The sequence below is a fragment of the Lepidochelys olivacea genome (genome assembly GCF_965140295.1).
Source record: "Lepidochelys olivacea isolate rLepOli2 genome assembly, chromosome: 10".
In the NCBI taxonomy this organism is placed as follows: domain Eukaryota; kingdom Metazoa; phylum Chordata; order Testudines; family Cheloniidae; genus Lepidochelys; species Lepidochelys olivacea.
Window position 1 is genome coordinate 23293158 of NC_140420.1, and position 14912 is coordinate 23308069.

The 14912-nt window shown below is 42.8% G+C and overlaps 1 protein-coding gene across 5 annotated transcripts in view; it reads left to right on the forward strand.

The window, feature by feature from the left end:
- Positions 1-294: 294 nt before the first annotated feature.
- The window catches only part of LOC311527068 (uncharacterized protein), a 153296-nt gene continuing 138678 nt past the window's right edge, over positions 295-14912 (forward strand). For all 5 annotated transcript variants that reach the window (XM_084640682.1, XM_084640679.1, XM_084640680.1 and 2 more), the window contains exons 1-4: positions 295-443; positions 5903-5953; positions 10249-10409; positions 13073-13143. In XM_084640682.1, coding sequence (XP_084496808.1) covers positions 344-443; positions 5903-5953; positions 10249-10409; positions 13073-13143 — 383 coding nt within the window. In that variant the 5' untranslated portion in view covers positions 295-343. The remainder of the gene's footprint in view (positions 444-5902; positions 5954-10248; positions 10410-13072; positions 13144-14912) is intronic.

Genomic DNA, 14912 nt, shown 5'->3' on the forward strand with positions numbered 1-14912 from the left:
TATCACCTGCAGGGCGATCACTGCCCAGGATTGTTCAGGCTGTCTGAACTTTTTAGATGCCGAACGCTCCAGTTTCCTCCGGGGTGACTCTTTTCCGATAGGTTAGAAATGGTCCTTGTTGGGTGGGAGCCGTGGGTCTAAAATGTTATCAAAGAACTCTTAGTGGCTGAGATGTTCCCCCTCCCTTACTCTTTCCCCCCCCCATCCATACACACACCACCACCCGCTCCCCTGTCAGCCCCTCCTCCGGCTGGAAGAGGGGAGTTGAAATAGTCAGGTCCTGCTTTGTGAAGAAAGTTTCCTTTCACTGCCTGGCTCAGAGCTGCCTCTGAGAGGAGGACCGATGTGGGTTTGTTATTGCTGGGCTAAGGAGGCACTCTGGATGGTCATGGGGCTGCGTTCAGTCCTTTTATTCTGCGTGGTTGTCGCAGGAGTGCCTAGGCGTAAGTAGAAGAAAATGTTGTTTCCTCTGCTCAAATCGCAGCTTGCTCGCTCGCCAATGCACAATGTTTCTGCACAGCAATGATCTCACTTGCAAAGCATCTGGGAGAGTGTAAATTATGTTGGGACGTGCAGCTCTTGTAGGAATACTTTCTTGTAGTAACTTTGTCTTGGCTTTCTGTACATCAGTTCTGTATTGCTGGCCTGCCTGGGTGGTGCTTTTGCAGGTGGGAGGGTATCCTGCATGTTAAAGAGCACAGTATTACTGTATCTTCCTTCAGCATTAGTTGGGGAAGCCCAGGAAAACGATAGAACTGCTGTAGTGGATACATGCACTCATTACAGAATGATTGGAGTTTGTAAAAGGCTGCATTAGTTTGATGTTTAAAAATGATGGTTATTACAATATTTTGAAAATGAAAGGTCCTTAAACTAGCTGAAAATGAGGGAAACTGTAACAATATTGTCCATTTTTTTGGGCTGAAAATAGATCCAGACACATGCTGTTTCCTAAATCAAAAACAAACAGGATAACCAATTAAAAACAATAAAATAAAATATTCACAGGACTCTGCATTGACCAGCTCCCAGTCAGGGATCTAAACTAAGTGGCCAGATTTTCCAAAGTGGTCAGCACTCCTCAGCTCCATTTGCTTAGCTGGGGGCCGAGCACTTTTGAGAATCTGGCTGTATGATTTAGGTGCTGAGAGCTCTTTTGAAAATCTGATCCTAACTGCGAGTGCTGAACTTTCTTGAAAATCTAGCCCTCCATGATTAAGGTGAACTGTGTGTGATTTTTGGGTGTTGCATTTATTTCAATGCTCTTGCAAAGGAAATTGCTGATTTATTTTCTTTAAAGGCCATTAACTTGATAATGTATCTTTCTACGCTTCCAGCCAACTTTTTCAAGAAAGAAGAAACCATTTACATTTTCCAAAGAATTTCTAGACCCAAACTTGGTTATTTAGATTTGTACGGCTGCAATTTTTCTTTTTGTGTATTTTAAATTTCTAACGGGATTGTGAGAGAATGAATCAGAATAGTTATATTGCTTTCCAAATGCAGTGCAGTTGGAATTTTGAGGTTTATTTATACAGGTCTATAAATGTAGCAAGATTTTGTTGTCCTAGAATGACATTACCAGATATGGTCAGTTAGACAGACAATCATCATTCTAGGAATCTTTTTGCTTTCTACTTACTGATTGAACTGAGATAAAGTTTATTTAGAACAACAATAACCAACTCACTTGCATTTTGCTCCTTTAGTTCAAGTTTGTACTTCCATAAACGAGTTCAGTTTCTGCAAAGATGTAACAGAATCTTGTAGGGGAGGAAAAATAAATAAGTGGTAAATGTATTTTGACAGAAATGTAATTTTACTCTTCTGAGAATTAAGCTCTCACTCTGCTTCAAGAATGATACAAGAATAGATACCAAAGGGAAAAGCTGCTCACTTATTTTTGTTGCAAAAACAGTGAATTCCTCCCCCCTCTCCCCCCCAGTCTTAAAGTCTATAGGAAGAGAAGAGAAAATGTGGTTTCAATCAAATAATCTGAATGGGGTTTTTAGATGGGCTAGTTTGCCAAAGGATTTCCTTAAGGCAGATGGGACATATGAAATATACAAAAGCGCAGCAATGGTAAGTAAAGAGAGAGGTATTGTTAACTCTTGTCTCCTGTAGGAATAATTGACCTAAGGGCCCCAGAGGACCTCGGTTATAACTGGAGGGCATGTTTCATTAGCGTAGAACTTGTGGAAGAGGCATAAATACTGCTGCTGTTCTTAATACTGAAGAGAATTATCTTAAACCAAGCTTTTTATAGATTATAGCAAGCTAACATGGGGTGGTTTTTAAAGAGGTTTAATAGTAAATGTTTTATTATAAAAGCAGCAAATTCACCTTCATTTCTGTCCAGGCATGTGCAAGTGCCATAAACAGTAGTGAATCTGCATCACTCATCTGATTTTGGCTGTTTTTACTGTATCAGTGTGACCAAGTTTTTGTTAATAGAACACCTGGGACTCCGTCCAACACTGTGTGTTCCCAGTGAATTCCAAGGAAGTTTGGTGTGCGCAAGGAATGTAGGATCAGGTCTTGGATGGGGGTTGTGTCTTAGAAGTATCCTTAAAAGGGCCATTCTCATCACAGTATATCTAGTTAACTCCCACTTATTATAGCAGTGGAAAAGGTCTATTGGGTTAGATCTTCAGAACTACAGTATATTCATATAAGTGCCCATGGGATGGACAAACAACAATAAAAATCTATTGACCTTTTTGCTCACCTGATTTTTCTATGACGGAGCCTAACTGGCTATTTGAATGCCCAGTCCCAATGTCTGTGCATGCAATTGCAGAAATTGTGCAGGCAATTTGCACACATGTGCATGCCTCCTAGACGATGAAAATCTGACTCTGTCCTGTCACTTAATGGTTCTTGAGCTAGCGCTTTGTCTAGTTGTGTTTGAAACAGATCAAGGGCTGGGGATTCTGCCACTTCCCTTGGAAGATCATTTCAAAGCCTAAACATGATCGTGAGCTATGCCATTAGTTTTAACAGACGCTGTATGTGCATTGAGATTAAAAAACAGACCGAGTATCTTTATATAATGGGCCAAACTGCTCTCTCATTTATGCCTGCGTAACTCTGGCATAACTCCATTCATTTCAATGCATTTGCCCTCACGTCTCTAGAGAGTCACTGCCCTCTCCAGGAAGCCTGAATGAAAATCAGGAAGGAGAATAGATTCTCTAGTGTTTAGGGACTGATGAAACAACAAAAAGGCCTTGTGATGCGATGTTTAGTGTTTGCTCCTCAGCATGCCGGCGTTGGGAAAAGAACAGCTCTGGTGTGGAAACCTGCTGCTGTGAATGCTTCAGATGACACTTGCATTCTGTCTTGTGTAACCACTGGCAATGAAACTCTCCTGCTAAGCAGATAATGACCTGAAAAGCAATTGATTCATTTAAAAATCTGCACTTGGGGAGGGAGTTTGGGGGATAAAATACAGTGTGATTCTTCCTTGGGTTAGACACCTCATTTCTACTTAGACTGGATTCTCAGCAATATGGCAGCAGAATCCTTCACTGAGTGCCTAGAATCCTTCCTGCCTTAAGTGCCTAGAATGGCAGAATTAGGCCCTTAACTATAGGTTTTCCTTTCCTCTGTTGGTAAGAAACGTAATTACATTTTCATACCCACCTGAGCAAATCTACCAAGGGATTGTTATGTATTTACACTACAGTAGTATCCAAAATATGCTCGGTATGGTACAGACATGTAGGAAGACATGGGCTGAAATCCTAGCCCCATTGAACGCAATGGCTAAACTCCCACTGAGGATTTCACCCATGAGGCCTGCCCTGAACAGCTTACATAATGGCTGATGGTAATAAGCAAAAAGGACAAAGAGCATCAGAAGATGAGGGTAAGATGACATAGCTATGTGTTCTATTTAAAGGTAGCTACACTCAGAACATTAGTGTAATTTTGCTCTAGAATAACTTGGTGGTTCTCAAAATTTTTCATATTGTAGAACACTTCCCTTCTAAATCCCATACCTCCCCCCCGCCCCCCCGGCAACTACAGAGCTAGGTTAGATGAAAGAATAATATGAAGGCTTTAAAGAGACAGTGAGTACCATTTCTGAGGTTGCTCTGGTAAATCTATCTCTTATTCCCGCCTCTTATTTTATGTTTGTGGTGTTTGTTTCCTCTCCTGGGGTATAAAGAGTAATTTAATACTCTCAAATCTCTCCTCTACTTGGTTTTGTTTATCTATGTGTGCGCTATGCTGGTACCCCTCTGACTTTGGAGTTATCAGAAAATTTGGTGTCAGCCACCTTTATAGCAAAGGAGTAGACATGAGAGGGCGCAGGGTTTTTTTTTACTTTAGATGGTTAGAAAAGTCTTCTTTAAAAATAAAATAAATAAATAAAAGTCCTGGTTGGTTAGCACTATTTACTGATGCTGTGCTGATTACCGCCAATAGAAAAGAATGACAAGGCACCATTTAGCTTGAAAAGAATCTCTTTTCTATTCAACAGTCAGCTCCACCACGGGTGACAGGAGAGATGTACTTGGCCTACAATGTCTTGTTTGTCCTTTTGCTTATTAGGTCTTGTCCAGTGCTATTTTATGTGATTTTTGTCAGACCTTGGACAACTTAGCTGGAGAACAATTTTGGGTCTCAGCAGCCTTCCATGAGCCTTTTATTCAGAAGGCTAAAGTATACTTGGTTTGTCAAGAAGATTAAAAAACAAAACCTGATCTGAGAGTTCTGGGGAGGGATTTTTTATGGCTGACCGTGAAGTCATTTGTTCTTTCCTAATGGCTGCAGCATGTCTAATGCGTGCCTTGAAAATATTAATGGTGACTGTGGAATCTAGAAAATAAAAATATAAACCCCAAGACATTTCCAGGTTGTGGATAGAAGGCACTTATTTAGATATGGTTAGAATGAGGCATGGCAGAACTTTAAAGGGGAATCTTGCACTTTGCTTATACCCATCTAACCAGAGCAATTAGTCTCTTAAGCACTAAAAACCAAGATAGTCAAAATATGCTGGAAAAGTTATGGGAGAGAAACAGGAAACTTGTTAGTCATTGCATTTATTTGCTTGTGTTTTCAGAAAGTGTTTATCCTCTTTAGAGCAGAAGAAGGAAGAAAGGGAAATCATGAGTGTTAATGTGCACGTAGTTACCGATGGTTTAACATCAACGGAAGTGGACCAAAACCACCACTCTGTGGCTGAACTCCCCTGAATGAACTTCAAGCCCTCATCAGAACTTTGACTCCTATCTCTATAAGCAGCAGCACCTAAACCCTAGCTCTTAATACTGTGCACAGATCTCCACTTTGCTGCTCAGGCCTGTAATAATGCTGGTGGTACAGAGGAGACAAGACTCAGTTGTAATGCATACAACAGTGGTTCTTCACTTGAAACTGCCAGCCAGACACAGACTGTCCCTCTGGTTCTCCAGCTGCCAGCATAATTAGGCAGAACCTGTGCCAGTGGGTCTCACAACACAGAGTCCTGGCCTGGACTAAACAGTCATGGAATGAACTTCTGACTCCATTATGTGGCCCATTTCACTGTCACTCACACATTAAGGCTTCTGATCTGAGGGTTGCAAGAATATTTTATATTGTGAAAAATGTTGGCTTCTACCCAATTTAGAAAAGAGATGATGTTCAAATGTTGGAGCTTTTATCCTTTGCCAGAGAAGAATGCAAAATCATTGTTGCAAAACGACTGTGTGATAACAAGTCCCTTGCTGTATATGGTGTTTCCCCAATAAAGTCTTTTCAGTAATTACTATTAGAGGACTTTGCAATGTATGTTGCTGCTTTAATCTCAGTGTTATTGTAAATGAACAGTTATGATATCAGTCACTGAAGCTGCACATGGGTTTTTTCTTAGTGCATTTCTACAATTATTTCTGATTTGTTGTTGCAGGATCTCAGGAGAATTTAGGCCCGGAACCTGCCTGTGTGACTGAGTGTGCTGGTGAGTAAGACCAAGCTAGTATACAGAGCAGGTTTATAGTCACAACGCACGACTTTGCAGTTTGTAACGTGCTGGACTTTTCAGTGGGCATTGCTTTATTGGAAGGATGACAGTGATAGCTGAGCTAGGATTTACTGCTGTTGAGCTAATTTATATTCCTGGAGGAAACTGCCTAGCATGGCTGTCTCTTCTGTTGCACTGGGTTGCTCTAAATTAACATTCTATGGACTCAGATCACACAAAAGTTAAAACTAGCCTACAGTGTGCTCCAAAATATGCAACACAAAATCCTGCCCTGTCCTGAGTCTCTTTTTCCACATCCCAGCGTTACCTGCACAGTAGCAAGGTAGGAGAAAGACTTAGCACTCCGTCCACAGAGCCTGGCTATTGCTCCTGGGAGTCCTTCACAGACTCAAGGCTTGGTCAGCTAGCTTGTGTGCATGCATCAGTAACCAAAGCTTCCTGCTCACCTTGGCAGCAGGTGCTTGAGTGTGCACTGAGAACAACAACTGGAGAATCAGAGAGCACTCCGATCCCAGGTCCCCCTATATGCTGTCCTGAACAGCCAGTGTGGCTCAGTGTCTTTTTGCTCAGCCATCATTGCTCAGCTCGAATCCAACCCCATAATTCCTAACAAAAACCTGTTTTTTTTTAAAGGGCTTTCAATTCCCCAGTGAGCCTGCAGGTGGAGCTAATGAAGAGTAAGCATGACAAAGGTTGTGGCCATCTTTTCCAGGCAGCCCCCTCTTAACCTGATGCAAGAGAGAACGTTTTAATCAAACTCTCCTGCTTCTACTTTACAGTAGTTCCAAAGCTAAATAATGCTACAAATCTGTGATCTTTCAGGGATTTTACCACTGTCATTATAAGTGACACCGTGGCATGCCCTGACCACCAGAACTCATGCTGGTGGAATGGTTACTCTGATCCTCCGGCCCTTAAAGCACAGCTTACTATCATCTGAACTAAAGGAGAATCTTCTTTGACAGTAGCAATATAGAGTCTATGGCACACATTAGCATTTCTGACTTTGTTTCAGTAAAGGGCAGCGCGGGACATATGCACTAGCCAGTTCATTACTATTAAGTGGCTATTTTAAATGACCTTTCTTGTAGGGGATTGTAGTGAAAGAAGCAATATTACTCTGATTATAATTCAGTGGGAGATAATTACATGGACTGAAAGCCACGTCATGCAATCAGATCACAGTTTACATCAAAACTCCTTGATCATTTAAATTGAATAATTCATCAAGTAACTGTAAAAGACTTTAGATGAAGACATTTTGAAAGCAGCAACATTCCATGTTTCCAGGATAGAGCAAACATATTAATCCTTGCATAGTCACTAAAAAGGCCCATAGGTGCTTTAACAAGGGGTGCTGGGAGAGCTGCTGCACCCTCCTCACTTGAAGTAGTTTCCCTCAGATACAGGATTTACAGTTTGATTCAATGGCTCTCAGCATCCCCATTATACAAATTGTTCCAGCACCCCGGCCCTGTTACCTTCTTTTGCTGTTTGCTTTTTTCAGTGTTTGCCTGCTATTCTCGTTTTCTGAAAGGGAGGGTAGCATTCTATCTAATAAATAACTCGCATATCAGTTGTAAATCTATTAAAATACAGTTCTGTTGAAATCAAAATGCCCTGTAAAATCATGTGGATTTTGCCAAAATTTTGTTCAGAGGAAAAACCGGTGGAAAAAATTCTGACAGTGTTGAAACGAAATGGTTAGATTTTTCATTTTTAAATGGCTTTTTGTTTTATTTTTTTAAAAATTTGTATTATAGCATTTTAAAAAATAGAAAATGAAATGAATCCTTTCAATTTTGACAAAATTAAATGTTTTCATTGACCGAAACCAAATTTTTGTTCAGAAAATTTTGAAATGTTTGGTTTTGGTTCTGATTTGGGAATAGGCTACCTTTTGAAATCTTGAAATCCTTAGCAAAATAGAGGTTCCATCATGTTTACAGCATCTAATTAATAGTATCCAGGGCCCTTTTAGGGGAGAGATGTACCGAACACCACGACAGGAAGACATCTAACAGCATATATTTCAAAGCATGATTTATTTTCCAAGGCTGGTTCCACTCAAAAGAATACAGTCAATAGCTCAGTGCAGAATACAGTCAGGTTCAAACTATTATAAAACAAAGATTGGACTGTATCTGCTGGTATGACATTACCCTGAGCTTGGGATGTACCCTTTTGAGCTACATGCAAAAGAACTAAATCTGTGTGATTTTTTTTTTTGGCCAGTAAAGAATTCCAGTGAATGTGGAATGCCTGAAATTTCAAAAGCCTGAAGTTGTATCACCGTTTGGCCCTATGGGTCAAATCTAACCTCCAAATACACTTTCTATGCTGTCCCCCTTCAAGGGACACACACAGTATGTTTTGCCGAACAGCACATCACTCGTGCAGTTCATGTGATAGAAGTGAAAGGCTGTAGCTGTTGACATCCATGTATTTGCTTCGAGCTAGGATCAGCCAGTGCAAACTTGGTCTGGCAAAGTGTTGGCTGTAGTGTCTGGAACCTGAAAACTTGCTGTGGAGATTGGGTAGGGGTGGGTTTTCCCCTGGGACTAGACAGAACAGGGATTCTCTTTCCTTCTGGCTTGTTCATGAAGCTGAATTTGTCTCGAATAAATGGAATTGTTGTTTTTCTGCCTTGCCTCTGGACTCTTACACTACAGTATAACCCCAAAGTGGACAATGGAGTTCTGGGGAACGATTTCCAACTTGTTTCCTACACCAGTGTCACTCATTGATAGCAGCAGAGTTACCCCAGTCAACAGTTGTGTCAGTAGGAGGAAATCAGGCTCCTTTCCTTTCAACAAACTTATAGAAGCTTCATCCCCACAAGTGGAAGATAGAAAGGACCAAACTGATCAAGTGTCCCTAATCCAAACAGAACTCCTGCCTTCCCTTTCCCCCTCCTTTTCTCAGCCCAAACCTTCTAGGGTGGTATTTCAAAGTGGCAGTTCTGACGTAGGGCTTGTCTACACTTACTGCGCTGCAGCTGTGCCGCTGTAGCACTTAGTGTCGACACTACGTATGCTGATGGCAGAGCTTCTCCCGTCAGTGTGGATACTCCATCTCCCCACGCCCGGGTCTACACTACACATTTATGTCAGTGTAATTATATCGCTCAGCCGGTGGAAGCTCTCCTGTCAGCATAGGTGGCATCTTCACTAAGTGCGACAGTGGAGCAGCTGCACTGGTCCACCTACACAGCTGCAGGGCTGTAAGTACAGACAAGCCCTGAGAGGTGGTAGCTGTGTCAATAGGACAAGCCCTCCTGGCGACATAGCGCTATGTACATGGGACATCGGTCAGTATAACTGTGTCACTCGGGTGTGGATTTTCCACACCCTTGAGCAATGCAGTTATACCAACATGAGTTAGTAGTGTAGACCGGGGCATAGAAATCATCCATCTGATAACAGATGTGCAGTTAACAGCACATAGAATCATAAAAGTGTAGGACTGTGAGGGCTTATCTATACTTGCGGCTAAATCGGCACTGGTGCGATCGATGCAGCAGTGTTGATTTAGCAGGTCTGGTGTAGACAAGCTAAATTGATGGCAGAACATTCTCCCGTCGATGACGTCTGTATGCCACCACCCCGAGAGGTGGAAGGTAAGTTGGCGGGAGCATTAGTGTAGACCAGCCCCAAGAGACCTCAGCTGGTCATCTAGTCCAGCCCCCTGCACTCAAGCCAGGACTAAGTCATAACTAGACCATTGCTGGCAGGTGTTTGTCTAACCTGCTTTTAAAAATCTCCAGTGATGGAGTGTCCACAACCTCCCTAGGTCATTTGTTCTAGTGCTTAACTACCCTGACAGATGGGAAGTTTTTACATGTGTGAAATGTACCTGGAGAATTGTAAAGTCTTGGTTGTCTCATGTTGCTGTCATCAAAATATCCAGCTTGGGTGGTGGGAAGACTGCTGTGTCACAACACTCCTGCCCCACCCTGCTTGTGGTAGGGCAGACTCTTAACACTACAGGGCCTTCAGTGTTATGGGCCACATTGTGGCTGGGCCCTGTATGAGTGTGCCATGGGAAGGAGGGCACTCCTCTGTGCCCTCCATGCAGGAGCTCCTGGGGGCTTCATACTATTGAAAATCTGGTCACGTACATTATGAGCCTAATTGGAAGCAGAGTTCTTCTGATAATCTGGCCACTTGCTTAGGTGCCTAAATGGCCTAAATCTACCAACAGTCTCTTGATTTGCTGATAAAATATAGAAGTGCGCACACAGGTTTTTGGTTTGTTTGTTTGTTTCCCAGAACACAGTGGGCTGAATTTCCCCAGAGGATCCAGATATAGCTATAGGTATTCAACAGCCACCAATACATTCCTGCAGGGAAGCATCTACAAAAGGAGTGGTATGTCTCTGGAAAGCACAGTGATTATTGAAGCCCTAGGAAAGTGCCATATGGTCTTAAAAGTGAGTATTGTCATGAGTTCAACAAGTGCCTCCATGACTGACTGCAATTAATTAACACAGGATAATACCCCTCCATAGGGTGACTGCTCCATTCAAAATATTTGGTTTACCTGCAAGTAAACAAATCCCTAGGACTAATAATTACAGTTGCAGAATTGCTTGGATGCATCACAGCCTTTAAAGTTCTTTACCACTTAATCTGAAGCTAAGTTACATAAATCATTCCCTTCCCTGAGTAAAACTGCTGCTTTACTGTTGTGCCATGAGAAGTGAAAGAGGACATGAAGTCGATGCCCTTGAAAGAAACTAAGGTGATTTTTAATCACTTTCAGATCTGTATCAACAAGTTAAAAATATCCCTGGTTCTTTCTTTGAGAGAGAACTTCTGAAAGGTTTGGGATCTGTTGGGAATAAGGCAGGGCTAGCACAGTATAAAATTCACTGGGTCACATAATGCTCCCATTGAACTCAATCGGTAAATTGTCACTGACTTAAATGGAGCAGCAGCCCAAGGACTCAGATTGGATGCTTTATCCAGGCCAAATTCTGGCTGGACATTATGCATTGATGCCCAGCAGGGGGAGCATGGAGAAATTAATTGCTGGTACCAATTCTGGCTTCCTTTTAGACTCACAGAGGTTAATTCATAGATTCTGGGCACAAAGACCCACAGAGACTCTAGGGTGAGCCTTTAGGTCAGGGGAAGGCCCATGCTTTGATGTGTATATGACGTCTGATTTATTCATGACCCCTGTGCACATGCCCTTGCTCAGATAATATCTTCTCAATATTCTTGTTTTACACAGTCACACAGTTATCTGAGCACCTAGGTCCTTGTGGGCATGATTTGGGGGAAGATTCTGTATTCAGGGGTGTGTGACTGGAATAATATAAAGTGCTTTTATGGCATATCTGTGCTTTCACTGACCCAGACATTGGAAGAAGGCACAAAAATGTGCTTCAAGTGGAGACTGCAACTTTATTAACATATCTAACAAAAGACATGGGGATTGAGCAGCTCCCTACAAAATTACCAGCAGGAACTGGTCCAGGGCCGTACCCAAGCAGACTTCAAGAGAATAAGGGGAAGCTACTTCTACCCCATCCATGCCAACTGAATAAAGGGGAGTGGCTGGAGCTGCCATGGTCCCCTGCCTACCTCACTTGATGGATAAGGGTCCAGAGGAGGGGTCTTTGAACTGCCTGAGATGCTCAAGCCTACACCACCACCCTGCAACACCAAGAACGAGGCCCAGTGTCTTCCAGTGCTCTCTTGATTCAGGCCCGCTTATAACTTGGCATTTCCTGCCAAAACTATCTGCACTGGCCGCTCTTTTAGAATCTGCAACAAACATTCTATTAAAACCAAAATAAACAGTGACTCTGGTTCAGCCTCTTGGGTGCTGAGAGGCTGCTAGATAAACAAGTCACCATGTGGACTGCCAGTTCTGCCATGTGGGTCAATTCCTTCCTGACCCCAAACAGAAACCGGCCAAATCCCCAGACACCTAGGAAGTCCAGCAACCAACCCAAGCATACCTCTTCCCCCACTTGAGCCAATGAGCGTAGGCTAAAGGCTGGGTGCTTGCATAATACCCAGCAGGCCAGGAGCCAGTAGTGTCTCCCTGCAACCCCTGAACCAGCCAGATAAGTGGGAAGATATGTGGCCACAACACCCACTCCCCCCACACTAACTTGGGCCACAGGGTGCTTGGGAGAGGAGAGTCTGGATTCTTCTTCCTCTGACCAAGGGCTCTAGAGGTGTCTATCCCCGTGCCTGATCTGGTCAATGCCCCACCCTAACTGGGAAGGTGCCCAGAATGCGAGTGCTTAGAATTAGACTTATAATTGTTTTTGGTGGTAACTGGTTGACTTACTGATACTTCTATCTGCTGTGTACTCTGTGCCATGGGATACACTGTAAGGTGATAGTGAGTTACAATAGCTTCACACACCGTTTTCTCACTGGCCTACCCATAGCATCTGCTTGCAACTGCTGTAGAAGACACACAAATCCCCCAAGCATGGGAAATGCAGCCTAACACATTTTGCTGTAAAAGTAAAAACAATGGGGGAAGTGTAATATTGCACCAAAGAAGGCTCAGACAATAGGTAGCGTTTAACCCGCTGGGTGTTACTGTTCCTCTGCTGTATCTGACCCAAACAGGATACGAGCCTGTTAGATCCCCAACTGCAAAGCTTTAGCTGAAGCTGCAGCTTGTGCTGTTAGCTCTGGAGGTCCCTGATTCAGTTCATGGTGTATTTATCAAGTATTTTGTTCAAGGCATTGCGTGTAGCCAAGCTCTAGCTTTTCCCTTTCTGTCTGAAATCAAAATGTATCATGCATACATTAGTCTCACCCAGGCTGGGAGGCTTGCTCCCAGATGCAGGTTAGACATGCCCTGTAAGGCCTGATCTGCAACCCTTATTCATGGGGGTAAATATCAAGCAAGCAGTTTGGGGAATTAATCTGACTTGTGAGTTGTCCACCTGGGTTCAGCGAATCTGCTTGTGTGTGAGTAACGTTGACTTACCTGAATAAGGGCTGGAGAATTGGGCCAGTGCTCTGTGTTCTATTTTGTATTTCATTGTTCTTGTGTGAATTAAAGTCCACAAGTTCCTGTTGACAGTGGTGTTTGCCACACGGTTATTTTCCCTCCTAGTTGCAAGATGTACAGATTAAGACGACCCTGACATCCAGAGAGGAGTCTCTGAAGGAAATGGACAGTTTAAGGTAACATGGCTTCTGATCTGGCTCAGTTCCTTTCTTTAGAAACTTTCTTTAGCAGCATCATATTACCATTCTCTGTGTTTCCTCTTTCATTTACTTTTTAGCTGTCGAGCAAGCATTGGTCAGGATTACAGCATTGTTAACAATAGTTAAGGGCCATGTGGTTAAAAAAGATCTCTTTGGGGTTTTTGTGTAAAAACTGTACATTCATTGGATGATTACCACAATTAGCTGTGCAAAACATCAGACACCTAACTGGTTACTTTCATGTAGCGATACCTGATCTTGTTCACAGTTTTGATAGTTTCATGAACATCTAGGCCCTGGGCTGCTGAGGTTTTGAAAACCTGACACTTAAGGTATAATCTTGGAGTAGTTTATATTTTGTATGATGAAAATATGCTTTGTAGCCTTCCAGAATATTTAAAGGATATTTATTATTTTCCAAATGTCAGTTTCTTCCTTGTATATTTCTTAGTAGCTCATTCATAGCATGCTGTTACTGGGCAGCCCTCTGGATAACTAATGTACAGACACTTATGGGGTGGGGATGACTATACAATAAGACCCTTACAACCCTTGGAGGGGTGGTATTTTCCCAGAGAGCTGATGTTTCTTGCATCATCAAGAAAAGCTGTTTTGTTGTCTGGTAGGCTGAGCTGGCTAATCTCCCTGTATTGTCCCTCTGCTTGGATTCCCAGCCTTTAAACAACACAGAGATCTGCACCAGGCCCACAAAAATATAATCAGTTGAATACAGAGGGTCAGAAAGAGCACGTTTTGAGTAAATGCATTGCTTTTAAAAATATTCATTAGGAAAAGCTTTTGTTCCACAATATGAGCATTGACACTGGAGTTCAGATAGTTTCAGGCACAGATGCACCTTCCTCTGGAATGCTGGCTGTGGGGATTTCTGGAGAGATAAGAGCTGTTGTGTCTATTATTCTCTGCAGAGAAGCCAAAAATGCAATGGCAGAATGCTGAAAAAAGGATTAATTGAAGCTTGGCTACTAAAAATAATTATTCAGAACAGCGACACCTTATTAGCATTCTCTTCAGCCTAGTGTATATATACTGTGGTTTAGCCAGGCCTCCATACATGCATGCAACTCTGACTGAATCAAATGGGACTCAGAGGCATATCCATGGGAAATACCCTGTCTCTAGACACAACCACATCTCCCTTGGTGAGAACTTGATCTGGATGTTGTTCCACAAATGACATTTTTCTCTGAGGTGACTTTTTGCTCTCAGTCGTGGGGAGAATGGTTCATTCGGAAGGGAAGGTGCAAATGAAATGTGTCTTCCACTGATTCGCCCACAGTAGGAGCAATCCTTTTGATAGGAGTACAGTAGAACCCTCTTCACTGGGACACACTCATGGACAGTGGCGTTGGAAGAATTTTTGTAATGGGGAGGGCTGAAAGTCATTGAACAAAACTGTAAACCCTGTCTATGATGGAATTAAGTCAGGGGGTGCTGCTGCACCCCTGCACATGGATGGCCTTTCCTTTCCTGTTCAGAGGAATTCCTGATGAACAGAAGTCAGCATTTTAATGCTGACACTGCCTACAGAGCCCCTCATGGCCATGGAATTGGGCAGAAGCACTACCTACCCTGAGGCCTGGTCTACACTGGGGGGAGGGGGATCGAGCTAAGTTATGCAACTTTAGCTATGTGAATAACATAGCTGAAGTCAATGTACTTAGAGCTACTCACCGCGGTGTTGTCACTGTGGTGAGTCGACCGCTGACGCTCCCTCGTCAATTCTG